Here is a 27,512-nt window from a genome sequence, read left to right as displayed (position 1 = left end):
CACTGCACCCAGCCAGGTATTCTCTTATGTAACTACAGTACAAATGACCAAATTTGAGAAATGTAATCTTGAGGTAATGCTGTTCTGTAATCCATAGTCCATGTTTTAATTTTGTCAATTGTCTCAACCAATGCCTTTTGAATTCTATCATCTATTATACGTACTATCTGTAGTATTACAGAAATAGTACTATCTGTACTATTGATATCTATCTGGACTCTCTGTACTCCTCTGCTCCCTGTGCCCTGCTCAGGATCATGCGTTGCATGTAGTTATCATGTCGTTTTAGTTTCCTTTAATCTGGAATCTTTACCCTTTATCATTTTTGATCTTGATCTTTTTGAAGAGTCCAGGCCAATTATTTTTGTGGGATATGATTTTCAATCATTCTTTCTCTACTTATTAGTTGGTATTTTACTGTAAAGAAGGACTTTCCCTTCTCCTTCGTTAATATCAGTATTGACACATATATCTTTATTTTATTCAGCGGGTTAATCTGTTACTATCAATTTTCAAGTTATCCCAGATTTGGCCAGTGGGAGCCCCTTCAAGCTGGTTCTTATGTCCCTTGCAGGTGTCTTCATTGTTCTTGGAGCACTGCCTTACTTTCTGGTGCAGCAAGATGTTCCAGGCTCATAGCATAACTTTTCCTCCTCCCACCCTGGAATCAGTCATTTCTCCAAGAAGCCCTGGTTCTTTTTGGTGGAGAATGGTATTTAGGACACACAGCAAATTTGCCTCCCACTTGGGCCCACCAAGAATGGTATTTAGACACCAGGATGTGGGGACTAGGTGTCCTCATTGCTACAGGTATATCATTTCTTCTAGGCCCGCTGAGAGGACATAGCCAGGAAAGATATCCATATTTCTCTATCAGTGTATATCTTTTTGAGAGTATTAAAAACCACAAGTTCATCCTGAGTCTTCCAAATCCAGTCAAATACCATAGGGTACAGCTAGTTTTACTTTTCCTTTTTTCCTAGAAGTAACTCTCTCACTTCCTGTTTTTGAGGAGTTACTACTATAGGTGCTAACAGTGACCTGGGGTGCCACAAGGGATTCATATACAGGGAACAAAGCAGAACAAAGCAGGGTGCTTGACTTGGACTGTCTTGGCAGCCAGGTTCAGAATAAAGGAGCAGATTGCTTAGTTCCAAGACCTATGAATAATAAGACCCCTTCCTCATGAAGGTGCCACATTCACATCAAGTTATACTTTAGCTTTTATTAGTAGCTTGTCATTTGGCTCTTTTACTGTCTTTTTTGCAAGGAGTTTCATATTTTACAAATACCTTTAGGTCCATAATTGTTCAATCTTTTTAGGGTAACTCACATCCTGCCCATGCCTTCTTTCCAACCTTCTTCCCCCTTCCCCTGTTCATGTATAGTTTGATACCCAAACCTGTTCTTAAGACTTTGCCTCCTTAGCTCCAATGGCAGAAGTAAATTATCCTTCTACATAGCTGGAATGGCTTCCCCTGCCTTGCTCTTACTTTGTGAACCTAGCCTAAAAGTATGGACAACAATGCAGGAAACTGCTCCAGCAGAGCCAGAACTGGGCCTGAGCAAACCCTGCTGGTTACACTTGGTTTTCCCACCAAACAGGTCTGTTAATCATGTACAGACCTTTGGCATGATTAAGTATAACCATCTTCTGGAAAAGATCCTAAATAACAGGGGCTGTGCTGTGCCAGAACTATTCATTAACATTTCTCCTTTTTTTTCTAGAGCTGGTACTCAAGGTGAGAATTCAGAACCCATCTCTTCGAGAAAATGATTTCATTGAAATTGAACTGGACCGACAGGAGCTCACCTACCAAGAGTTGCTCAGAGTGTGTTGCTGTGAGCTGGGTGTTAATCCAGATCAAGTGGAGAAGATCAGAAAGTTACCCAACACTCTGTTAAGAAAGGTAAGAAAAGTCTGTTAAGCATGAATGGCTGCTTTTTGCATTTGGAAAATACCTAGCTCCCTCCTTGGTTATATGAGTTAGTTGAGGGAATAAACAGAGAATAGGAAAGGAGCAAAGAATGATTTTCCACTGGCTTTTTTTTTTTTTTTTTTTTGGCAAGTCAAGTGAAGCAGTGGAGTGGAGAAGGAACAAAGACATCTGTAACTGGTGTTTGGCCGGTTACATTCTTACAAACTAGTTGGAAACACCATTGCATTCAGATCAGCCAACAGTGGCATTTTTGGAAGTTGATACCAGAGATAATTTTCTGAATTATCATTCACGTGTTCCTATTTTCGGTTTCTTTAGTGATCTGTAAGGATTAACTTAGTACACTACTAGATGTGCCTTCTGTTTTACAAGTGAAGAACCAAGTTCAGTTACAGAGCAAATCCATATAGATGCATGTGTGGTCCTTCATACATCTCTGGGTTTTTAAACATCAGGTTTCTGGCTTCTCAGGGCACCCGGGAAACTGATCTGTGCGTTGCCTCTCCCTTCGCGGTGTGTGCTCATGCTGTCGCAGCTGCTGAGCTGTTTTTAAGGGCTTCCAGTTTGCAACCCAATCAGCCTGGGGCCTTAGTTGCACTATCACTGACTTAGCCTGCCACAGGGATTTTTTTTTTTCCTCTAGGTTTTGAAATGAGACAAGATACTGGTATCAATACAGTACACCAAACATATGGAGACAAGTGGCTCTTGTTAATCTGTTTAACATATTTTTGTTTTAGGACAAGGATGTTGCTCGACTCCAAGATTTCCAGGAGCTGGAACTGGTTCTGATGATAAGTGAAAATAATTTTCTGTTCAGAAATGCTGCATCTACACTGACTGAAAGGCCTTGTTATAACAGGAGAGCTTCAAAACTGACTTACTAATGCAGCAGGGACTTTTATCACTGAGTATTATGACAGTGTGCGTCACCTCTGGGCCAAGGACAAGCCATTGATCTAAATGCCTCGGATGCCCGGGAGGGCCTCTGGTGCCACTGCGTAGTATGTACTAACATCATTCTGCCAAGGTAGGAAGCCCCTGACCCCCAAGCAGCGGTGCCACTCTTCCAAGCCTCTTGGTGCACAATAAACCTATTGCTTGAAGCTTTGAACAGCTGAGAAGTGGTCTGGAGAGGCAGAAGCTGAAGGTTCTGTATCCAGTGTGTTTTATGTTCAGAATGTAAGAGAGTTGTCTAAGCAGAAGCTGAGAGAGAGCGGAGCCTATTTCTAGCCACTCCTGTTGACAGTGCACCTGAAGGGCCAGGATGTGTTTTTCTTGGTGTTGCATGCTCACAACTCTCCTGACATTGGGAACTTATGAGGGAGGAAGACTGGGGAAAGCACAGATACTGGACAGATGGATTCTAGTGTGACTTGTGACTGTGAGGGTTCCTATAACATATTTATAAATGTTACTCAGGTTAAAAGTATTTAAGAATACAGTTACCTAATTGTAAATATGCTGTTAACCAAAAGAGCTTTCCCTCCCTCACTTTTTCCTTTGTAAACACTCATGACTGCTTCTCTATTTCTCCAGTCATCTCTGCATTAACTCCCCTTCGTGGTCACTAGAGGGCTCTCTGATGCCTTCTAAAAGAGCAACTGCTTTTTTACAATGCCCCCCACCCCCACCCCTCCCATAGAGACAGGGTCTCACTATGTGGCCCAGGCTGGTCTCAAACTTCTGGCCTCAAGTGATCCTCCCGTCCTTGGCCTCCCAAAGTGCTGGGATTACAGGTGTGAGCCACTGCACCCAGCCCACTTTTTTTACTCTGAAGTGATTCCAGTCATCTGTGTGTGTAACTGCATCCTATGAGAAGAGCACAAATATTGCTGTTCCATGTTCTCCACTTTCATTTTCCACTACAAATGAAAAGCAATTTTTGAGACTGAATCTGTTGCTATTTTAAAGGTTATTGTGGGAAACTGAGCTAAAGGAGTTAGCATCTTTATTTTTGTATCAAAGATAAAGGTTATTTTGAAACTATTAGGATTTTTACACAATTCTGAAATCTGTTGCTTTTGTAAACAAATGGTTTGATCTTAGTGATCCCCTTACTACTACCACCAATTCACTTCACAAAGTTAGTTATGAGTTGACCAGACTTTGTTCTGAAAAACAGAAACAAAACACCTGATTAAACTCTTGAGTATGGCATAGGAATTTTTTAAAAGAATGCATTCAAGGATTCTTTTCCTTTCCTTCAGTGTCATTAATGTTAAAAGAGCAGCCACTGTTTTGTTGAAACAAACAGCTAAACTTCAGAAATAAGAACTAGCACACTTAGACAAACAGGAGAGCAGGGGTTTGAAGCCAGCTATCGAAGAGCATCCCTGCTGTCTTAAGAAGCTTTTTCCCCATAGTGCCTATAGTTTCCAAAGAAACTCAACTTCCTAACTGTGTTAACTTAATTTTATTAGAACACTACAGTTGAGTGAGAACGTGCAGAAGATGTCAACGGAAGAGAATGTTGTGCTAAGATAATGGCCTCCTGCTGCCGCCTAAATGCTGAAATGAGGTTGAGATGTTTTTCAAGGCTAACTTCATGGAATCACTCTGTTTAGTGACTTAATTGTATCCCACCAATTACTGCTGGTGACTTACTCACCCTTGTACAGTGTTTGCATAGCAGAGTGAAGTTTACTTATTACCCTCTTTCTCTTCAGTGCTTTAAAGAAGAAACCTTCCTTGTGTGTGTTTTTTTTGTTGTTTTTTGTTTTGTTTTTTTTTGAGACGGAGTCTCGCTTTGTTGCCCAGGCTGAAGTGCTGGGCATAATCTCAGCTCGTTGAAACCTCCACCTCCCGGGTTCAAGCGATTCTCCTGCCTCAGCCTCCCAAGTAGCTGGGATTGCAAGCATGTGCCACCATGCCTGGCTAATTTCTGTATTTTAGTAGTGACAAGGTTTCACCACGTTGGCCAGGCCAGTCTCGAACTCCTGGCCTCAAGTGATCCACCTGCCTTGGCCTCCCAAAGTGCTCTGATTACAGGTGTGAGCCACGGCGCCCAGCCTCTCCCTTGTGTTTCAACCAATCGGAAGTGAATTTAACTAGATGTAGTAACCTTTTTTTTCTTTGCTTCTAAAAAAGTTACAGTTTACTGATAAAGTTAAGTCTGGTTCTATCCTAGATGAAATAAATTCAGTATTAATTTATGTCTAAGTTACTTGGGTTAAAACACTTTCAGCCACCCAGATTAATTAAAGTGGAGCAGCGAAGGCCCCTGGCTGGGAGATGGCCTCCAGAGGAGCAGCTGCAGGGCATGTTCTAGGCTTAGCGACAGAGGCAAGCAAGGAACTGGTGTCTCCGGTGAGAGGTGGGTTTGATGTGTCTCTGCCCTATGCTGGTCTCTCTTCTCCTTTATAAAATCCTCTGTGGTCAACTGACTCCTGCGTATCGCAGTAGAATAAGACTGCACAGTTGCTGGTAGGTGAGTTTAAAGTCTTAATCTATGCATTCAGAGAAATATTTTTATATGCTTTGTGTAATTTATAACAAGGATTTTTTTTTTAGCTTTGTTAACTGTGAATTCACCCCTCCTCCTCCACTGCATATTTAAAGCATGTGTTCACAGTGTGTAAACATTCACTGAAGGTTTTTTCTTTGTGCATTGCTGACTGTTCAAACATAACAAGTATTATTAAAATTAAATATTAACTGACCGATCCTATATGCCTTCGTTTTGGCTTCCTAAACAGCACTATAGTTCTAATCATAGGGGGTTCAAATTGTTGGACAGTCCCAGAGACCAGACACTCTGGAGGAAGATTAGAAGGGCCCTCTCTCCACCTGAGCCTCCTCCACATCCCGCTCCTACCCTGTCTGTAGCACCTGGGGACGGATATTTTGTACGGTGTCATTCCTTCCAGTTCACAGCAGTCGGCTTCATTTCCCTGGAGCAGCTGAACCAGTTAGATGGAGGTCATCCCCTATTAACCACATTTTTTGATTATCCTATTTACTTTACCCAACTGAGCCTCTCCTTTGGGTTGTCAGCACCTGTCAGGGCCTCGATGAGCTCAGAAGCAAATCCCAAGACAGGAGAGGAAACACAGCCTTACACTTCCAGATCTTCAGCTGAGAATGATGCTGAATGAGTCTGCTTTTCTGTTGGTTCAGGCCAGCTAGCACCTCACAAAGCAGACGTCAAGCCAAATTGGCCTAATAAATCAGAGAGCATAGCAGAGACCTTTTCTTAGCACCAAGGAGAGGCAGAATAATTTGGGCATTTGTGCTTTCATACTTGCTTTATCACAAGGATGGAAGTCATCTTCCATATACTCATAAACATCCTGGGCAGAAACAGCCTGCCAAAAAAATGCGATTAACCTTTAACAAATGGTCCTGCAGTACAAGCTGACCCAGAGCATATAGAAAAAACCAATCAGAGGATCCACCTCCATCTGTATCTACTGCAAACCATTTAGGGTTGGGGAGAAAACCACCATCACCCACACCCACTCACATCATACCAAGACAAAGTAAGAGGAAATGAGAGCGAGACAGGAGACCAGAACACTTAGGAACAAGGAGAAGAGATCCATTCCAAATAGAAGGCCTGTGCCAGGCGGACTCTGACCTGCAGAAAAGGAACTGTTTGTTGGCTTGCTCAAGAAAACAAATTTAATTCACCCCTCACATCTTGTCTGCCAACCTGGGACTGTGGGTGGCTTCTCTCTGGGCAGGAGGTGGCCTCTCAGCTTCTTTGTGCTCACACATTCAGCTTTGGCTGGACTAAGGAAAATGAATGACTTGGAGGCCTCACTGGTTATAGGAACTGTCTGGAACAGACTTCAAAATAAGCAAGGAAGTAAAGCATCACGCACTTCTTAATCCCTAGAGAAACAGGCGTAGAGGGCTGAGGGATGACATGAACGTGGAGGTGTTCAGAGCAGCTTTCCCAAGAGGCCCCAGGTCAGATTTCAGGGCCTTTCTCACCTTTTACAATATCTGCACAGCAGAGCAGGAACTACTGGCAATTGCCCAGGGAATTTTGGCTGTGAAGGCAATATTTGCAGCCAAGAGCTCTTGGGTCTGAAGTTCAGGTAACTACAACCATGTACATGTGTAGAAAATCTTCCTCTTGGCCTCTTGCAAAGATCCTAATCCCCAAACCTTGTGAACAAGCACAAAAAGGCTAGTGTGTATATATTGTTGACCATGTCGTTTTATTCATCAGTACTCCATTTTTAATGGATTCAGGCAGCACCCCAGAGGACAGGACGGAATTCCTAGGGGTGGCCTGGCCCAGCCGCAGTCTTCTATTCCAGGAGGAAAAAGCTTTTTATTAAAAAACAGAAACTAAACTTTAGAAAATATGAAAAATCAGAAGGAGAACAGAGGTCATTTCATGACATCGTTATTTGAAAACAGTGTAGTGTGCAAATAATACTCTGTTGGGAATCAGGAGACTGGGGACTAGTCTGACTGTCTCAAACTAGCTGTGACCTTAGGCATGTCATTTACCTCTTAGGGCTCATTTCCTCATCTAAAGCATTCAGCACAGTTACTCTGTGAGACTTTACAGGTGCAAAATCTTAAGATGCCCCCAGTGTTTGCCATCAAGTCCATTCTGTGGACATATTTGGTATCATTTCCTTCCTGATGAAAACCAGGAAAGGCCAGGAGGAAATCCCAGGAATATGTTTTAGGCAAGTCCAGCATCTCTGGCCATCCCATAGAATATGCCTCTAGCTGCAATGAGGTTGGCTGGAGAATCAAATTCAGCTACTACTCCTTTGTCCAGGACCAGGACCCTAGTCAAAAAAGAGAGAAGTGGTCAGGTTTCCATCAGCCCTGACCTGGCCACATCGTCTAATCCTGCTCTTCTGGGTACTTGCTCAGGCCCACAGTGACATGCCAACCCACCCAGCACAGCCGCCGCACCACATGTGCACGCTTGCAAGGCCGGTTATTTTGGCCATTCTGTTAGTTCTGGCAAGTGAAGCGGTTTCTGGGATCAAACACCAGGTCCTATTCATCTCTGCTAGTTGGGGCTCTGAAAACCTTCCCTAATGAGCCCTTCCCCTTGCCGGGGTCACAGGACTTCAGCAGGCTGTGCGCAGGGAGCCACGGGCCTGTGCGCTGGGCTCTGTGCACATCCATCTGCTTTGTGTCGGCTCAGAAAAGCACACAGCAGGAAACCAGCTGCAGCGAGGCTGACACTGGAATCTGGGCCTTGGGCTGCAAATCTGGCGGCGGCAGCGGCGGTGGCTGCTGCTGCTGCTCGGTGGGTCTCCAGCTCACACACAAATAGCCAGGCCTGGGCCCCGGGTTAGAATCTCCCACCAACCACTCACCGGGTGCACCTGGTACAAGGCCAGTGGGCTGGCTCCACCAGGGTACGGCAGGAGGGGAAAGGGCTCTCCCCAGCCTGAAGAAGTGCTCGTCCATGGGAGGGGGCTGACTGCATTCTGATTCTCAGCCTACTGGGCTCTCCCACATGTGTCCTGAGAAGGACTGTGTCTGTGACATCACTGCCTGGCCACTGCCCCCAATCCCAACCCCAATCCAAAATCAAGGTCTTCAGTGGCTTTTGACTGCTGTTGGATAAGGACTGAATGCTCTTCCATGGTCCTCAAAGTGCAGCACAGTGCGGCCTGTTCTCCACCCCCATCTTGGTTCTACTGCCTCCCTCCCATGCACTCCAGCCTCCCGTACCCTCCTGCCTTGGGGCATGTGTTGTATCCTTTGCCAGCAATTTTCAGCTCGCTCCCTACCTTGTTGCCCCACCTCCATCCTCCAACTCTTACTCATTCTTTCAGGCCTGGCTGGTGCATCCCTTCCTTAGAGGAGAAAGTGCACTGGCCACCCTGTGTGGATAGCTTTTTTTCTGGCCTGCACACACAGGCCTTTGCTTCCTTCCTGTGGGCACTATTTACATGTCATTATTTGATTAATTTCTGCCTGTTCCACTAGAATGAGTGAACTCGCAACCTCCAAGGTCGATCCAAGCTCCCCACCCTAGGGCTGCTGGTGAATGAAACAGTTTTAGTTAGGCCTGGGAACAGGTCCTCTCAGCCCAGCCCTGTCCCTCCTCCAAACCCAGGGCTCAGCATCTCCTGCCCACCCTCCCTCCTTCCAGTGGGGTCCTAAATGGGAGTGGGGGTAAGGGTAGGAGAGGGATGGAACAGACAGAGGGTAGCATCAGGCGTTCTCATCTTGGCTCCCAAGACACTTCTGGATACATGGGGGCACTTCCAAGAGAGACAAGATCTGACCCATTGCCCTGTCCATGGCACCCTCCCCACCCCACCATCCTGCAAGTGTTTCTTGAGTAAATGAAGGCCTGTTGGGGTATTCCCACTATACTCCTTCAAAAGAAACTTGTCTGAGCCTCCTGCCTCCTCCTCCCTTCTAGTTTCTAGGGAGCGCAGCCTGCCAGGCCAGGGCCAGTTCACTCCCGTGAGGCTTCTGAGTCACCCAGCCCTGTCTCCTCAACCTCCAGCACCACACCTTGACATCTGACACAATGAGGGAGTGGTCTGCCTCTCCAAGGAAGCCACAAGCTTCTGAGGGCATGGCCTCTTCCCTCATCCTTGGAGGGCCTAGTGCAAGAATTAGAGCAAGGGGCTGGGGAGGACACTGTCATTTCTCAGGATCACCTGCAGTTTAAATACCTTTCACTGACTTTTTTTCTTTTTTTTGAGACAGAGTCTGGCTCTGCACCCAGGCTAGAGTGCAGTGGCGTAACCTCTGCCTCCTGGGTTCAAGTGATTCTCCTGCCTCAGCCTCCCGAGCAGCTGGGACTACAGGTCCCTGCCACGATGTGAGGCTAATGTTTGTAGTTTTAGTAGAGATGGGGTTTCACCATGTTGGCCAGGCTGGTCTCGAACTTCTGACCACAAATGATCTGCCTGCCTTGGCCTCCCAAAGTGCTGAGTGTACAGGTGTGAGCCACTGTGCCCAGCCCTCATTGACTACGACAATCCCACGAAGCATCATTTTCATTTGAAACAGACTCAGAAAGGTTTTGCCAACTGCCCAGGGTCACACAGCAGCCTGGGACTCTGAACCCTCTGGCTCAGACACAGTGCTCTCTCCACAAGGCTCAGCTCCTCATGGTGCTGTCAGGGTCCAGCTGCTACCTGAGCTGCTGCTTATCTGCGACCAGAGTGGCTGTGAGACACCGATGAGGTGAGGGACATGCAGGCACTCTGCCAGCAGGTTTCTCAGGAGGTGATGAGACTCAGCATGAAGCCTCCAGTTCCGTTTACATCACCTCACGGAGGAGGCAGGATGCAAGTGGCCTGTGCACAAATACAGTGCCTGTGGAGCCCAGTGTGCCCTTCCCCATGTGTTAGAAAATGTTATTGTTGGTGCTGGGCAATGGTGACTCACACCTGTAATCCCAGCACTTTGGGAAGCCGAGACAAGTGGATCACTTGCGGTCAGCAGTTCGAGACCAGCCTGGCCAACATGGTGAAACCATCTCTACTAAAAATACAAAAATTAGCCGGCTGTGGTGGTGCATGCCTGAGGTTGCAGTGAGCCACTGCACTCCAGCCTAGGCAATAGAGCAAAACTCTGTCTCAAAAAAAAAAAAAAAAAGAAGAAGAAGAAGAAAAATAAATGAAAATGTCATTGTATACCCCGCCCCTGAGCCCAGGCCACCCCACTCTGGTCTGCCCCTTATCTAGATCTCGGGAAACTCTGCTCTGCCCACCATGCCCTAGCAATCCCAGGAACATTCCCTTGTTCGATAATCCTAATCTGCCCTGCCCACTCCTGATGCCCCAGGTGGCCCCACCAGTTCCCATTGCTTGGGTTTCCATGTCCCACCTGGTGTAGTCCATAATAGTGTTAAGCCGGTGTGCGATGGTCAAGATAGTGCAGGTATCAAACTGGGTGCGGATGGTAGCCTGGATGAGGTTGTCAGTCTCGAGGTCGATGGCAGCTGTGGCCTCGTCTAAAACCAGGATGCGGCTCTTGCGGAGCAGGGCTCGGGCCAGGCACACGAGCTGCCTCTGGCCCACGCTGGGAGAGGAGAAGGTAGGCATTTCCAGCTGGGGGCCTCCTACCTGCCTCCGGGCCTCATTCCCAGACCTGTTTCACTCCTCAGCAGCCCAGGACTGGTTTTCTGTTTGACTTTTCCCATTTCTGCCACAGCCCAGCCCTCTGGAATGGAGCAGAGGTCTGGACACCATTGGGATAATGAGGGGCTTGGGGAACGAGCCAGTGCTAGAAGGCATTGTGAAATCCCTGGTCTGCTCTTGGCACCTTTGGCTCCTCTCTCGGTGCTTTCTTCCCCATCCTTGCTTTTCAACTAGTGTCGTGATGTTTCTCTGCTTCACTCTATCAGTCATTTACACCTTAGTATATGTAGAATATGCTTGCATGGCTCTTCTTGGATATTTGCAAATAGGCCACACAATGCCATCTTGCTGAGCCTAATATCATACAATTCAGGCAGTCACCTCCCACCCCATAGGGGCTACAGACCAGGGCTCTGCTTCAGGGACAAGAAAAGGGCAGGGCAGAGGAAGACCGGGGGACTCTTTGTGTCTGGTCACTGAGGAGGTAAAGGAGGGGCAGGACACATGCCCTCAGCCTCCTGCCCTGGTAGCCAGAGCCAGCAGACAAAATGAGGCTGTGTTCCCAACCACAGAGGCCGTAGCATCCCCACATCCAAGGACAAATACCTCAGCCCTTCCCAAAGGCGTGAGTCACCACAGCTGGAGTAAAGTCCAGGCTCTTTCCCTGGCCCATTCCCGCAACTAATGAAGGTTTTGGCAGCAGAATGAGCCGCCGGATTGAACTCAGGGCTGATTTATGGTGGAACTGGCACAGGACACAGGTTATACTTAAAGCGGCTACAAGCTCAGTGAGGGAGGAGGGGAGCTGCTTTCTGTCTCTGATCCTGGCATGTGTCAGGGTGGGGCATGCTCTGGGGGAAGTGTTAAGAGCAAGCAGGTGAGAAGAATGGATCAAGCAAGAGACAGTCATGGGGCACAGGGTCTGGAGAGATCATATTTGTCCACCAGCCACCCCCACGTGGTTATGTAAGTGAGAGCCAGTTACGATGCACATTTAGTCTTAAGGGCTGCCTGGGTGGCAAGGGAGTCCCACCAGTTGTCCAGGTGAGGGAGGTGACTGACACAGCAAGGAAAGGTTTGGGACAGAGCCAGAGTCCCTGCTCTGCTTCTTACCAGCTGAGCTGCTGCAGGGAAATCATTTCAAACTGTGGAGCCTCATTTCTGGCCCACAGGACCACGGTAAAGATTAAAGGAGAAGGCCGGGTGCGGTGGCTCAAGCCTGTAATCCCAGCACTTTGGGAGGCCGAGACGGGCGGATCACGAGGTCAGGAGATTGAGACTATCCTGGCTAAGATGGTGAAACCCTGTCTCTACTAAAAAATATAAAAAACGGCCGGGCGCGGTGGCTCAAGCCTGTAATCCCAGCACTTTGGGAGGCCGAGACGGGCGGATCACGAGGTCAGGAGATCGAGACCATCCTGGCTAACACGGTGAAACCCCGTCTCTACTAAAAAATACAAAAAGCTAGCCGGGCGAGGTGGCGGGCGTCTGTAGTCCCAGCTACTCGGGAGGCTGAGGCAGGAGAATGGCGTAAACCCGGGAGGCGGAGCTTGCAGTGAGCTGAGATCTGGCCACTGCACTCCAGTCCGGGCGACACAGCGAGACTCCGCCTCAAAAAAAAAAAAAAAAAAAAAAAATAAAAATAAATAAAAAACTAGCTGGGCAAGGTGGCGGCGCCTGTAGTCCCAGCTACTCGGGAGGCTGAGGCAGGAGAATGGCGTAAACCCGGGAGGCGGAGCTTGCAGTGAGCTGAGATCTGGCCACTGCACTCCAGTCCGGGCGACACAGCGAGACTCCGCCTCAAAAAAAAAAAAAAAAAAAAAGAGAAAATGGAGGCCAGAGTGCTTTCAATATTGTTAAGTGCTGTGCAAATGTAAAGTTTTTTTTTTTTCTCTTGAGACCAAGTCTTGCTCGGTCGCCTAGACTAGAGTGCAGTGGCAAGATCTTGGCTCACTGCAACCTTTGCCTCCAGGGTTCAAGCGATTCTCCTGCCTCGGTGTCTCAAATAGCTGGCGCCCACCACCATACCTAGCTAATTTTTGTGTGTTTAGTAGAGACAGGGTTTCACCATGTTGGCCAGGCTGGTCTTGAACTCCTGCCCTCAAGTGATCCACCTGCCTTGGCCTCCCAAAGTGCTGGGATTACAGGCGTGAGCCATTGTGCCTGGCCTTGTTTTAGTTTTTGAGGTCTGGGGAGGCTGCATGAGTATGGACTGAATATAAAAATGAAAATAGGGAGGAGGAGGAGAAGAGGGAGGGAAGGGAGGAGGGGAAAAGCTGACATTTCACAGGAGCGCATCCAAGCGAAGCGCTTTTCCTGTCATCACACTGACCCTAACACTGCTCTGTCCAGATGGTAGCCACTGGCCCCATATGGCTATTAGCACTTGAAATGTGACTAGTCCAAATGGAGACATTCTGTAAATGTGAAATACACACTGGATTTCAAACTTGTACGAAAAAAACGCAAAATATTTCTAATACTTTTATATCAATAATGTGTTGAAATAATAATATTTTAGCTATACTGGGCTAAATAAAATATAGTATTATAGTTTATTTCACTTGTTTTTCCTTTTTAAAAAGTGTGGCTATGAGAAAAAACATTAGTTACATATGCATGGCTTGCATTGTTTTTATTGGGCAGCATAATGCAGAGGTATGGACTGTTATTATCTGCCTTTTAGAGTGAAAGAAAAGCAGGCACAGAGAAGTTAAGCAACTTGCCCCAAATCACACAGCTAGCACAGGTATAGGTATCTCCAACCTTTAGACTCAGTAAGAGGTGACTACTGGCCCCTCCGATGCATAGCCCAGTGGCTGAGGACATAAAATCTGGGGCTGTAAGAAAGCTCTGGAGGGAAAAGGGCTTCCTCTCACCTGCTCCATGGGTTCCATCCAGAACCATGCTTCCCAGCCCAAGCACAGCCTCGACAACCTCACTGAGCTGGTTCTCCCAGAGCTGGTTCAAATCCCGGACCTGCCTTCTCCCAGCTGTGCAACTTAGGTTTAGCATCTCTGAGCCTCAGTTTCCTGATTGGTGAAGTGGGATCAAGGACCACTGCTGGGGCTTGTGTGAGGAGTCGGCGGGACAATGCACCGTGCCGGGCACACAGAATATGCTCAATACAAAAGGACAGGCCTGTGCACATCCTGGCTGGCCTCATCTCTGTGTCATTGGTGTCAGGTTTCCCAGTACCCGCCAGGGTTCCCCAGGGAGGGCTGCAGTTCCTGACCTCTCCACTCCCAGCATTTACCTGAGATTCTCTCCGCCCTCAGAGCACTGGAAGTCCAGGCCTGCCGGCTGGGAGCTCACAAACGTGTGCAGGTGGGACAGCTCCAAGGCCTGCCAAATGTCTTCCTCTGAGTATCTGCCAAAGGGGTCCAGGTTCATGCGCAGGGTCCCCGAGAACAGGATGGGGTCCTGGGGATACAATATGGCCTTAGAGGCAGGCCGCTTAGGCCCTATAAGGAGCCATGGGCCCCAGGTCCAGGGAAGAAGGGAGGGATTAAGGTGGCAGCATTCCTACGCTGTCCCCAGCTCCCCAGAGGAGACAATGGCCAAAGAGATAGAAAATTGCCTGTGGGGGAGTGATAAACCTCAGCTTGGCCAGTCACGAAGACCTCCGCTGAAGCGGGAACCAGAGCCACTAATCTGCCTCCAGAGTGTCCACTTGGCAGAAAGAAGAACACCTCAGAGGAGACAGAAAAAGTGAAATGTAATTAGAGCTGCCAAAGAGACCAGGACAGAGAGTCTCAGGGGATGGGGTTCTTGGTGGGGTCCTTCCCCATGTGCTGGCCCAGGAGGTCAAAGGACAGGGCCTGATTGGGCAGAGCAAGTCTGAGCTTTCCAGATCTGGGGGTGGCTCATTAGTGGCTCTGCTCTGTGCTGTCTGTCCCTCCCCACCTGCCAAAGCCTCTGATACTGGGGTCCCAGTCTCCATCCTCAAGCTACAGAACAGGGTGGGGCCCGCCTCCAGGGCCGTTGGTGAGTGTGGCCAGTCCATGCCAGGCTCCTACCTGCGGGATGATGGTCAGCTGAGAGCGCAGGTCATGGAGGCCGATGTCTGCCACATTGAGGCCGTCGATGCGGATTTCACCCTTTGCCGCCTCCAGGATGCGGAACAGGCAGAGGGTCATGGAGGACTTGCCAGCCCCAGTGCGGCCCACAATCCCCACCTAGACGGGGAAGGAAAGGGGCTCTCAGGGGGAAGCTGAGAGGTCACAGGCTCATCTCCAGGACTCCCCTGGAGGTTGAACAAACATCTGACTGGAGCACTTGCTCTCTCAAAAGACCCAAGCTCCCCACAAGGGCTGTGGCTGTGTCCAGAGGCATGAACACACATGCAGGTCCGCCCATCACACGCGTACCTTCTCGCCACATCGCACGCGTACCTTCTCACCACCGTGCACATGCAGAGTCAGGTCTCTCAGCACCAGATCTAGGCCCGGCCGGTAGCGCACAGAATAATTCCGGAACTCCACCTCCCCACGTTGGGGCCAACCTTTGGGAGGACGGCTGCCTTCCACCACCCAGGGTGCCTGGCAGGAGGGGCAGATGGGGTTGCATCAGCTCCTGCCCAGTGCAGCCCTCTCTCACCTTTCAGTCTCTCTCCCCCAAGGCCCCTCAATCCTCCCCAACTATGGTCCCTGGGAGGGTCCTTGGCACCCCTATAGCTCAGCCTTGTGTTCAATGACCCCTTTATCCCTCTAACTTTATTCTCTACAAATCTACTCCAGCACTCCCCTGTCCTTCCCCTCCCAGTCTCCCTGCTTGCCCCTGTTCCTTTTTAAATTTTTGAGAGACAGGGTCTCAATCATGGTTCATTGCAGCCTTGAACTCCTGGATTCCAGTGATTCTCCTCCCTCAGCCTCCCTAGTAGCTAGGACTACAACAGGCACATGCCACCATGCTTGGCTAACTTGTTTTGTTCTGTGACAAGTCCTTTTTCTGTCACTCAGGCTGGAGTGCAGTGGTGCGATCACAGCTCACTGCAACCTTGATTTCCTGGGCTCAAGCCATCCTCCTGCCTCAGCCTCCTGAGTAGCTAGGACTACAGGCCTGTGTCAGCACACCTGGCTAATGTTTTAAAGAGAAACTCTGAAGAGACTGTGTCTTGCTGTGTTGACCAGACTGGTCTCGAACTCCTAGCCTCCAGGGATCCTCCTGCCTAGGAAGATTCCCAAAGTCCTGGAAATACAGGTGTGAGCCACTGTGCCACACCTTATATTCCTTGAAGTACCCTCCCTGCCTGCCCTAACTCCCCCTCTTATTACCTTTACCCATTCATTGTTACTGGGTGGCAGCCCAGTGCCAGGCAGTGGGGATACAATGGTATCCCCATTGAAACAGTCCTCACCCTCATGAGACTTACGTTCTAGTAGAGGGAGGCATACAATCAACAGATAAGCAAATCTATACAGTGTAAGAAGTGATGAGTGCTAGGGGCCAAGAAGTGCTTAGTGTTGCTGCTTTATACCAGGTGGTCAGGGAAGGCTTCCTGGAGGAGGCAAAGACTTTAGTAAAGACCTGAAGGAGGTGAGGGAAGAAGCCAAGTGGATATCAGGAGGGAGGGCATGCCGGGCAGAGGAAACAGCAGGTGTAAATGGCTTTAGGTGTGTTCTGGAGCACAGCAGCAAAGGCGAGAGGTAAGAGGCTGAAGCAGTGGTGGCCCCATCATGTAGGGCCTTGCAGGCCATTTTAAGCATTATGTTTTGTTATGTTTTGTTTTGTTTTTTTAACTCTGATTAAGATGCAAAGCCATTAGAGGGCTATACACAGAGAATGACGTGATCTGATTTTTTTTTTTTTTTTTTTCTTTTTTTCTTTCATTTTTTTTTTTTTTTTTTTTTAAATCTCTTGGCTGCTACAAGCAGAATAGACTAGCAGGGCATAAGATGATGACGGCTTTGAGATAGGACTGGCTACATAACTTGGGAGGCCCAGTGCAAAATGAAAACCTGAGGCTTCTTGTTGAAGAATGATGGAGAATGTCAAGGCGCTAACGGCAGAGCATTACTCTAAACGCGCAGCTCTTCTGGGAGTGGAGACCCTGCGACTGCTCAGGCTATGTTCCCGTGGAGCCAGCCCTGCTTTGAGGCAGGTTCTCCTCGTGGCCAGAGGTGAAAAAGCAGAGCAGCAGGTGCAGACTGGTCTCACGAGGAGGCACTGAAGAAGAGAACGGGCCATGGGGTTGAGGGCAGACATTTATAGAATACAGAGACAGGAGCATGGGTATCCATGCAGTAATGGGGCTGCTAGACATGAAGCAGGGGAACTGGAAGCTCCCAGAGAGTGAGGGGTGAAGGGCTGGAAGGTGATGCCTGGGGAAGCCAGGCTGGGGTCAGGCAGGCAGACTGGCAGGTGCAATGCAGGCCACAGAATCCACAAGGACTCCAAGAAGAAGGGAGAGGTCATTTTATTGGGACGTTGCCAAGAGGTTGAATTAGATGAGAACAGAAAAGCATCCCCTGGATTTGGAACCAGGAAGGTCACTGGAGGAGCTGTCTCTGTGGAGCGAGGGCCAGAAAGAGGACTGCAGGAGGCAGATGAGATCAAGGCTGATGAGGAAGTGGATGGAGCTTGTGGAGACCATACTTTAAACCATGCTTCATGACAGAGGAGAACAGAGAAATGGGGCAGTGGAGTGCAGGGGGGAGGGTTTGCGTATGTGTCTGGAATGGAAGATGCGATGGAATATTTTTGCATGTGGATGGGAAGCGTCCAACAGAGGGAGCAAGAATGACAGGAGATGGAGGGTGGGACTGAGGAAGCCAGGTCCTTAAGCAGCCATGGGAAGAAAGGGAGGGGCTGGACTTTGAAACAGAAAGGGATGATTCCTGCTAAAAGTGAAAAGAAGACGACAGTGAAGGAGACACAGGCTGGTTTAAAGACCGAGCGGCAGACAGGTTGAGGGAGTTCACATCTTAGAACCTACTTTTTCACGGAGGTGTCAGGAAAGGTCGACGGCTAAGCAGGAAGGAGATGTGGGGTTTGAGGACAGAGATTATTCAAAAGATGTCTTTCTGAACGTGAGAACACGGGCTTCTTGGGGAAGCAAAGTAGGAACATGCAGCCGTGGTGTGTGGTTATACACTTGTCAACTCAGTGATTTTTCTCCTACAAGGTTTTTGTTTTGTTTTGTTTTTAGACAAAGTCTCATTCTTGTCATCCAGGCTGGGGTGTAGTGGCGCAATCTTGGCTCACTGCAACCTCCACCGTCTGGGTTCAAGCGATTCTCCTGCCTCAGACTCCCAAATAGCTGGGAATACAGGTATGTACCACCACGCCTGGCTATTTTTTTGTATTTTTAGTAGAGATGGGGTTTCACCATGTTGGCCAGTCTGGTTTTGAACTCCTGATCTCAAGTGATCCATCTGCCTTGGCCTCCCCAAGTGCTGGGATTACAGGCATGAGCCACTGCACCTGGTCTCCTGCAAGGTTTTAAGTGCTCGGTGCAGGCATGAAGAAGGCATATTGGTGGGCTCAGCTGGGGTGGGGTTTTGGAGGTGAGTACAACTGAGAGAGAAGGGTGAGGCAGGTGAGAACGTTTGTGTTGGTGGAGCATAGACTCTAGGCTGGCCGGGGAGGGAGGTGAAGGCAGAGAAGCTGATGGACAGAGACACAAAGGGGGGTCATGGGATTGGAGATCCCAGTGAAGGCAGACTGCTATGACAGAGGGGGACTTGGAACATGAGAACAAGGAGGGATAGGAGCGTGGGCCAAAGATGGGATACTTGACACTGATGCTGCAGCTTCTGGGCATGAAGAGGTCTGAGGTGTGACCATGAGAGCGGGCGGTGGAGAAAAGTCTGAAACCCCCAGTAGGGGACAACTCCTTTTCCCCAACAAAGGGCATGCAGCCCCACCTCCACTCCTTTGCCCAGGTTGGTCTCTTTGGCTGGAATGCTCACCTGCCCACTGCCCACCCCACCATCTTACCTAGTCTGTCAAGGCCTATCCATCCTTCTCATCTAAGCTCGTCTCCCCTGGTCACCCCAGCCAAAGGATCTCCCTCATCTGCCCTCTCCTTGTGCACCACACCAGAGCTCTGGTCATCCATTGCAAAGCCCTGCAATAGGTCTTACCCCTCCCATCAAATCAGAATCACCTGAGGACAAACACCATCTTGCTCAACTCTGATCTCTCTGCACCTCCTAGCATAGAGCGGTGGTTGATGCTCAGTAAGGAGTGAATGGCTAAATGAATGAAGAGCCTCATATACAGCTGGCCCTGAGGTTTAGGGAGGGAGGGCCACCAAGCTTTCTTCCCCAGCTACTTCAGATTCCCCCTGTCCCAGGCTCATCCCAGTACCCACCTCTGTCTCTGTCTTGGAGTACTCCTTGACCCTCTCCACAGCCACGATGTTAGACTCCAAATCTGACATCATTCGTATCATCCAATTCAGAGCAAATGTCACCTGGCCAAAGGGACCGGGTTATAGGTGTGGCGATCTTCCCTCCCCACCACAATGGCTTTGGGAGGAGTTCAGACTCCTGGATCATGTGCCCATCAATGGGATCCTAGCCCATGGATGACAGTGCAGAATTAACCAAGGACCACCTCGTCTGCTGTTTCTCAAACTTTAATATGTATAAGACTTCCCAGAGAATCTTGTTAAAATGCAACGCTGGATTCCGTAGTCTGAGGTGGGACTTGGGACCTGAGAGTCTTCATTTCTAACAGGCTCCCAGAGAACGCTGATGCAACTGGCCCGTGGGCCACACTTTGCGTACCAAGGAGTCTTGATCAAAATGCAGAGTCCTGAGCCCCATCCTAGGTCTACTGAATCAAAATGTACATTTTAACAAGTTGATTCATATGCACACTGACGCTTGTGAAAACTGACCTTTCTGGATTGCTTTTTGTTTGTTTGCCAGCGCGTTCAAGATTTGAGCCACCTGAGGCATTAACAATGTGATCTGCTTTGCAAAAATTCCATTTGCATTCAGGTGACTCTTTGACAGTACAAGTTGGCATCAGGATGACCTGCCTGAACTGCAACCCAGGCTTCAGTCACCTCGTCTGTGTACTTTCTCTGCAAGCATGTGAATGTGAGGGGTATGCCAGCACTACACTGTCCTGACCTGTCACACGAGCCTACAACTTGCCCAGAGACAAGACAAATTCTGTTTGTCCTTTGGGGCTAAGCTCCAAGATCATTTCTACAACACCCCAAAGCAAGAAAACTCCTCTGCACTTTTTTTTTTTTTCTCTTGAGATGGAGTCTCGCTCTGTCACCCAGGCTGGAGTACAGTGGCATGATCTTGGCTCACTGCAACCTCTGCCTCCCAGGTTCAAGCGATTCTCCTGCCCCAGCCTCCCGAGTAGCTGGGATTACAGGTGCCTGCCACCATGGCTGGTTAATTTTTGTATTTAAGTAAAGATGAGGTTTCACCATGTTGGCCAGGCTGGTCTGGAACTCCTGGCCTCAGGTGATCCACCCATCTCAGCTTCCCAAAGTGCTGGGATTACAGGTGTGAGCCACTGCTCCCAGTCCCTCTTCTGGGCTTTTAAAACATTTTGTTTCTCCAGCCACAAAGACCTGCTTAGCCTGAAGCACAATGGCCTGCTGATGGGGGTCTCTCCAGCTGGAGTGTGAGGTGTCAGGCAAGGTCGACTGCTGAGCAGGAGGGAGATGTGGGGTTTGAGGACAGAGATTATTTCTGAATGTGAGAACATGGGCTTCTTGGGGAAGGAAAGTAGGAACATCCAGCTGTTGTGTGTGGTTATAAACTTGTCAACTCAGTGATTTTTTTTCTTTTTTCTTTTTTTTTCTCACACAGTCCCTGAGAGCAGACCCTATGGCTGGTGCCCATACTGAGCAGGGAGGGGCACTCGGGAGATGCCTGGAACACCTGTGTGGTATCTGTCCCACTGGTGGCCCTGCCATGGGGTCCAGGTCATTCATACCTGCAAGGAGTAGGACACAGAAAGGCCCACCAGTCCCGGGTTCAGGCTGCTCCTCCCAATGACGGCAAATAGTGCAGCAAAGAGCACCACACAGTTCCCCACGAACTCCACTCCGACGCTCAGCCACCTGTGAGGGATCAGATGAGGAGGAAATGGGGCAGGGGCAGGGAGGGGCCAGTTTTCTGCTTAGAGGAAAGGAGGGACAAGGACGCTGAACACCAGAGAGCCTGCTGGGAATTCCTGGAGGAGCAGGGAGTGAGGGAGGCAGCTTCTGACCGGTTGGAGATGATGTAGGGGTAGCAGCTTTTCTGGTTGGCATCCACCTTAGTATCACTGATGACCTCAAAGTCCCGGCTGCGGTTGTAGGCCCGGATGACACTGGCACCAGTCACTGTCTCCGAAAAGTGGGAGTAGATAGGTGAGCGGCTGACTGATTCCAGCCGCTTCAGTTGCCGTGATGTGGCTGCATAGAAGCGCTGATGGAGGGAGAAGGAGTTTGGGGTCAGGGCCATGGAACCCCCAACTCAGTCCTGCCTGTCTCTGAACTCATCCATTTTCAGATGAGTCCTCCCAGCCAGCCTCACTCCCACCACGAGACATCACTGCCTTCCCCCACTTCCAAGGACCCAAGACTTGGGGCCTTGCTGTGTCGTTCACTCCTTCCCTCTGACCGTCTCTGCTTCAACCCCACAATAACACTGCTCCGCCTCCAGTTTCCATCCTCTCCTCTGTGGCCTGTAGTCCTGTATATCCAGAACTATACAGGATGTCTAGCTGATGCTCCCCTAGCCCAGCACAGAGCACAGCCCAGATCATGGTCGCTGTACTCAGGTGTTGAGCATCTGTCCCCGGGAACTGACTCATTCATTACAGAACAGGAGTTCAGTGTCTGCAAAGGCTTTTTACAGTAGCTGTACCACCTCATCTATGTTAAACACATGCATACACGTATGTTTAGATATGTGTAAAAGGAAGGAAAGGATCATGTGTCCCAAACTGTTGACAACGTTTCATCAAAAAACCAGCCAACAGGAAGGCCGGGCATGGTGGCTCCCACGTGTAATCCCAGCACTTCGCGAGGCTGAGGTGGGCGGATTCACTTCAGGTCAGGAGTTCAAGACTAGCCTGGCCAACATAGCAAAACTCCATCTCTACTAAAACTACAAAAATTAGCTGGGCGTGGTGGTGCGTGCCTGTAATCCCAGCTTCTTGGGAGGCTGAAATAGGAGAATTGCTTGAACCCGGGAGGCGGAGGTTGCAGTGAGCCGAGATTGTGCAGCTGCACTCCAGCCTGAGCAACAGAGCGAGACTCCATCTCAAAAAAAAATAAATAAATAAAGGCCAACAGGAAAGTCCCAGTGCCAGCTACAATGTATAACTATTTCATTTTATTCTCTCACCAACTCCATGAGGAAGGTCTATGAGTCATTCTATTTTACAGGTGAGGCTAATGAGTTTCAAAGAGGTTAAGTAATGGCTCCCCTAATATAAATGTTAAGCAATGACTGCCCCTAACAAAACCCTGTAATGCTGGTGGCCTGAAGCATCCCACCCCTCTTGCCCCCGCCCATGTGGATGCCCCGCCCCACACCAGCACCACACCCACACTGGAACCACGCCCACCCCACACCTGCACCAAGGTGTAGAGCACAGCCAAGGGCAGGATGACCACAGTAAAGAGCGGCGTGCTGGCCACGATGACCACAAGAGTAGAGATGGCATTGAAGAAGGAATTGAGCAGCATGAGGATGACAGGGGCCAGAAGTTCATCAATGACATAGATGTCCTTGGAGAAGCGGTTCAGGATGCGGCCTGAGGGTGTGGTGTCAAAGAAGGACTGTGGCGAGCGTATCTTGTTGTGCAGCAGTGCCTGGTGCAACACACGGGCAGCCTGGATGCCACCCGCTGCCATGGCCATGGCTGACAGCATCACCAGGAGCCCTGTTGGAGAAGGTAGAGGGCACTGGCTCACCTGGACTATTGAGCGGGCACAAAGGGGTAGAATCATAGACACGGGTTGACCAGAGTGGGTTAGAGGGGCTTGGATGCAAGGGCATGGTTTGGGGGGCCTGGCAGCCCAGAGAAGAAGGGATATTGGAGCCCCTTCTGGACACCCGCGCAGGCTCACCTTGCAGAATTCCTAAGGCGGCATAGACGCCCAGCCTCATGGAAGTGTTGTTCTGTCTATTGTCCACCACGGCATCATTTGTCCAGGCACTGAGCCACACATTGGCTCCAATGGCAGCTGCACTTTGGCCCACATACAGGAGACAAATGGCCAGTGTGGTACAGAGCCCCACAGCCTTGGCATAATCCCGGAACACACTCAGCTCCACCTGTAGGGAGCAGCCATGGCAGTCAGGGACAGGGGACTCCATAAACCCTGGGGCTGCTGGGGCCTGCCTGTCCATCCCCTCCAGCCCCTCTTGCCCCACCGACTCACAGTGCCAATCTCTGCTTTCTCCTTCTGGGTCAGCACCCCATCTGCCTTCGCCTCTGTCACCCGCACCTTCTCTGATGGACCCAGGCGCCTCCGGGGTGCAGGCTGACCCTGTCCCTCCCCATCCGATGACAGGGCACTCAGCTGTCTGTGGAGGCAGCCGGTCAGGCCCAGGGAGGGGGCCTCAGGCACCCCCCAGGACAGAGGCTGGGAGTGTCAGGGAGAAACCTGCACCCCACCTGGTAGGGCTTGTGGAGCCCTGATACAGCCTCCTGGAGGGCTGGGGGCTCTCAGGAGCTCACCTCATAAATTGCTTCTGGACGGCATAGGTGACTGGATCACTGTCCGTCAGATCCGTGTGGTTGCTGAGTGTGTCTTCAATCAGCAGTACCTCCTTATCCTCTGCACCTTCCAGTGCTGCAGTGGGGTGGGAGGAAGGAGATAGAGTTCAGCTAGTTCTCCCTGCAAGCCCCTGGTATCTCCCATTCCCCACTCTAATGAAAGGGGCTCAATGGACAAGCATGAAAATAAAATCAGCGGGATTGAAAGGGCAACAAGAAAGACTTGGGTTAGGCGACAAGAAAAACTTCTCTTCACAAATTATGGAGAAAGGGACTCAAATACAAGGGTTAGGAACTTGGGCTCTGGAGTCAGACTGGCTGAGCTTAAAAACCACATCCTTGGCTGGGTGTGGTGGCTCACGCCTCTAATCCTAGCACTTTGGGAGGCTGAGGCGGGTAGCTCACGAGGTCAGGAGATTGAGACCAGCCTGGCTAACATGGTGAAACCACGTCTCTACTAAAATTAGCCGGGTGTGGTGGCGGGCACCTGTAATCCCAGCTACTCAGGAAGCTGAGGCAGGAGAATGGCGTGAACCCGGGAGGCGAAGGTTGCAGTGAACCAAGATCGCACCACTGCACTCCAGCCTGGGCAACAGAGTGAGAAACTGTCTCAAAAGAAAAAAAGAAAAAAGAAAAAAAATCTGCATGACTGTAGGCTTAAAAGAAAATGTGTCCAGTGTGTGAGCAAGAGGCACAGCACTTGGTAAATGCTCAAGGCACGTGGGCTGTACATACAGCCATAGGCAAGAAAGCCCAGGAAAGGTCTGTGAGCCAATCCAGAATTGGGGGCTGCGGAGCTAGGTCTGGGCAACAAGGAGCCAGGGGCATGTTGTGAGCCAGAGACTTCAACAAGCTCCATGAGGACTGTAATTTTTTTGTTTGCTCACTGCTATATCTTAGTGTCTGGAACAGTGCCTGGATACAGTGATTGTCCAATAAATTCTGGTTGATAAATAAATGGCTGTGCCAAACACTTGCATACTTGCCAAACTATTTATCCATGAAGCAGCCTTGCTACACAAGCTGGGCCTGGGCCCTCCTATGCTTTCAACAGATGGAAAACAGGCTCTGAGATCGGGCAAGGTGGCTCACACCTGTAATCCCAGCACTTTGAGAGGCCAAGGCGGGCAGATCATGAGGCCAAGAAATCAAGACCATCCTGGCCAACATGGTGAAACCCTGCCTCTATTAAAAATATAAAAATTAGCCAGGTGTGGTGGCGCACGCCTGTCGTCCCAGCTACTCGGGAGCCTGAGGCAGGAGAATCACTTGAACCTGGGAGGCAGAGGTTGCAGTGAGCTGAGATTGTGCCACTGCACTCCAGCCTGGGCGACAGAGCGAGACTCCGTCTCAAAAAAAAAAAAAAAGAGAAAGAAAGAAAGAAAACAGGCTCTGAGACCGGGGCTGAGGATCTGAGTTCCCACAGTTAGGGTGGAGGAGGCAGTGGGACTCGACTATGTCTAGTCTACTTTCCCTCTGGTGACTGTCACACACACGGCCCAAGTTTCCCAGAACCTGCCTGGCGCGACACTAGGCCAGTCTAGACACACTCAGAGACCCCAGACAGAAGGGATGCTGGGAAGGCACAGGAATCAGAGAGCCCAGGACAGCAGATACCGATCCAGCTGTCCTCCAGGTGCCCTTGGTCCTCATCGGGGGCGTAGTTGTGAAGAAAGTTGGCAAAGGAGCCGTTGCGCTGCAGCAGGGCTGGGTAGGGGCCCATCTCAGACACCTGTCCATCAGCTAGCACGATGATGAAGTCTGTCTGGGGCAGGAAGCTAATGCCGTGTGTCACCAGCACTCGCGTCTGGGGAGAAGGCAGCAGGCTGTCACCCCTACCACCCTCGCACACACCCCCAGCACAGGCACGGAGCCACAGAGTGAGTGTGAGGTGTGCCAGGGAGCTTGGACAGGCACATGGGTGACTCACCCTGTGCTCGCCACAGCCTGCTCAGAACCTCGTGGGTGGGGGAGTTGTCCCCACAGGTTTCTCCTGATGCCCAACCCACACGCCCACTTCTCGCACCACCCCCCCACACACCTCCAGGTCGCATCCAAAGCCCTCAGCCTCTCACCAGCTCTCTCTTCAGGCCTCAGATCTCACCTTAGCCCCCTTAGCCTCCGGCAGACCTCACCTTGCCTGCCAGCACACCTTCTGGCCCGATGACGTGGTCAAAGATGTGCTTGGCCACATGAGAGTCCACCGCGGACAGTGGGTCATCCAGCAAGAAAATATCGGCATCACTGTACACAGCTCGGGCCAGACTGACCCGCTGCCGCTGGCCCCCAGACAGGTTAATGCCCTGGAGGGAGGCGGGGGTGGGAAAAATGGGGTCAGACAGGCACAGGGAGACAATGGCCTGTTCACTGTTATTTGGGATGGTAGATTTTTTTGTTTGTTTTTTGTTTTCTGAGATGGAGTCTCGCTCTGTTGCCCAGGCTGGAGTGCAGTGGTGTGATCTCGGCTCACTGCAACCTCTGCCTCTCAAGTTTGAGCAATTCTTATGCCTCAGCCTCCCGAGTAGCTAGGATTGATTGCAGGACCACCATGCCTGGCTAATGACTAAAATGTTTTATTTTTTATAGAGACAGAATCTCCGTATGTTGCCCAGGCTAGCCTCGAACTCCTGAGCTCAAGCAATCGGCCCACCTCAGCCTCCCAAAGTAAAGTGCTGGGATTACAGGTGTGAGCCACTGTGCCTGGCCAGAACAGCAGACTTCTGAATCTGTATTTCACATGGGGCCTAGTCTGCCCCTGCAATGTGTGAGGGACAGAGGTAAAGGGTAAGTCCTGCTGGGGTAGGTGAGGCATTCTGCTCCATTGGTCACCATCCTGCCCAGTTTGGTGTCCTGCCCAAGCCATCTACGGATGAATGGACACACAAATGTGTGTGTATGTGTGTGTGTATGTATATATATATAATGAAATATCATTCAGTCTTACTTGGAGAGAAATTCTGACACATGTTACAACATGGCTATGCCTTGAGGACATTATGCTAAGTGAAATAAGCCCGTCACCAAAAGACAAATGCTGGATGATTCCACCTACATGAGGTACCTAGGTGATATGGTTGAAATATTTGTTCCTTCCAAAGTTCATGTTGAAACTTACCCCCCCAGTGTGGCAGGATTGAGGGGAGGCCTTTACTAGGTGATTAGGTCATGAAAACAGAGCCCTCATGAATGGTTGATCCATTTATGGATTAATAGGTTGATGCGTGAATGGGTTACTGGGGGAGTGGGACTGGTGGCTTTATAAGAAAGGAAGAGAAACCTGAGGCCGAGCGTGGTGGCTCATGCCTGCAATCCCAGCAATTTGGGAGGCTGAGGTGGGTGGATCATTTGAAGTCAGGAGTGCGAGACCAGCACGGCCAACATGGTGAAACCCGTCTCTACTAAAAATACAAAAATTAGTCGGGCTGTAGTTGCACGTGCCTGTAATCCCAGATATTCGGGGGGCTGAGGCAGGAGAATCGTTTGAACCCGGGAGGCGGAGGTTCCAGTGAGCCAAGATCACGCTGCTGCATTCCAGTCTACAGTCTGGGCAACAAAGGGAGGCCTTGTCTCAAAAAAAAAAAGAAAGGAAGGAAGGAAGGAAGAGAGACCTGAGCTAGCATGCTTGGTGCCCTTGCCATGGGATGCCCTGTGTGGCCTTGGGACTCTGCAGACTCCCCGCTAACAAGGAGGCCCTCTCCGGGGCAGCCCCTGGACCGTGGACTCCTCAGTCTCCGTAACTGCACAAAATACATTTCTTTTCTTTATAAATTACCTAGTTTCAGGCATTCTCTTATAAGCAATAGAAAATGGACTAAGATACTAAGTAGTCAAATTCCTAGGAACA

General features: G+C 49.9%; 2 protein-coding genes across 2 annotated transcripts in view; one reads left to right on the top strand and one right to left on the bottom strand.

The window, feature by feature from the left end:
• ANKRD40 (ankyrin repeat domain 40) overlaps window positions 1–3,275 on the top strand; it is a 19,281-nt gene extending 16,006 nt beyond the window's left edge. The window contains exons 3-4 of the mRNA XM_011960021.1: window positions 1,729–1,910; window positions 2,681–3,275. Of these exons, the coding sequence (XP_011815411.1) occupies window positions 1,729–1,910; window positions 2,681–2,827 (329 nt within the window). The 3' untranslated portion in view covers window positions 2,828–3,275. The remainder of the gene's footprint in view (window positions 1–1,728; window positions 1,911–2,680) is intronic.
• A 3,814-nt stretch (window positions 3,276–7,089) lies between these two features.
• The window catches only part of ABCC3 (ATP-binding cassette, sub-family C (CFTR/MRP), member 3), a 47,923-nt gene continuing 27,500 nt past the window's right edge, over window positions 7,090–27,512 (bottom strand). Inside the window, exons 18-31 of the mRNA XM_011959969.1 lie at window positions 25,804–25,971; window positions 25,286–25,475; window positions 23,630–23,744; window positions 23,331–23,475; window positions 23,016–23,223; window positions 22,518–22,828; window positions 21,164–21,363; window positions 20,888–21,014; window positions 19,293–19,394; window positions 15,370–15,516; window positions 14,995–15,153; window positions 14,232–14,398; window positions 10,722–10,916; window positions 7,090–7,696 (exon numbers count right to left, since the gene is read on the bottom strand). Of these exons, the coding sequence (XP_011815359.1) occupies window positions 7,588–7,696; window positions 10,722–10,916; window positions 14,232–14,398; window positions 14,995–15,153; window positions 15,370–15,516; window positions 19,293–19,394; window positions 20,888–21,014; window positions 21,164–21,363; window positions 22,518–22,828; window positions 23,016–23,223; window positions 23,331–23,475; window positions 23,630–23,744; window positions 25,286–25,475; window positions 25,804–25,971 (2,343 nt within the window). The 3' untranslated portion in view covers window positions 7,090–7,587. The remainder of the gene's footprint in view (window positions 7,697–10,721; window positions 10,917–14,231; window positions 14,399–14,994; window positions 15,154–15,369; window positions 15,517–19,292; window positions 19,395–20,887; window positions 21,015–21,163; window positions 21,364–22,517; window positions 22,829–23,015; window positions 23,224–23,330; window positions 23,476–23,629; window positions 23,745–25,285; window positions 25,476–25,803; window positions 25,972–27,512) is intronic.

Source organism: Colobus angolensis, unplaced genomic scaffold, assembly GCF_000951035.1.
Source record: "Colobus angolensis palliatus isolate OR3802 unplaced genomic scaffold, Cang.pa_1.0 Scaffold50, whole genome shotgun sequence".
Lineage (NCBI taxonomy): Eukaryota > Metazoa > Chordata > Mammalia > Primates > Cercopithecidae > Colobus > Colobus angolensis.
Note: the sequence above shows the minus strand (reverse complement) of the source record. Positions and strands in the feature narration are given on the sequence as shown.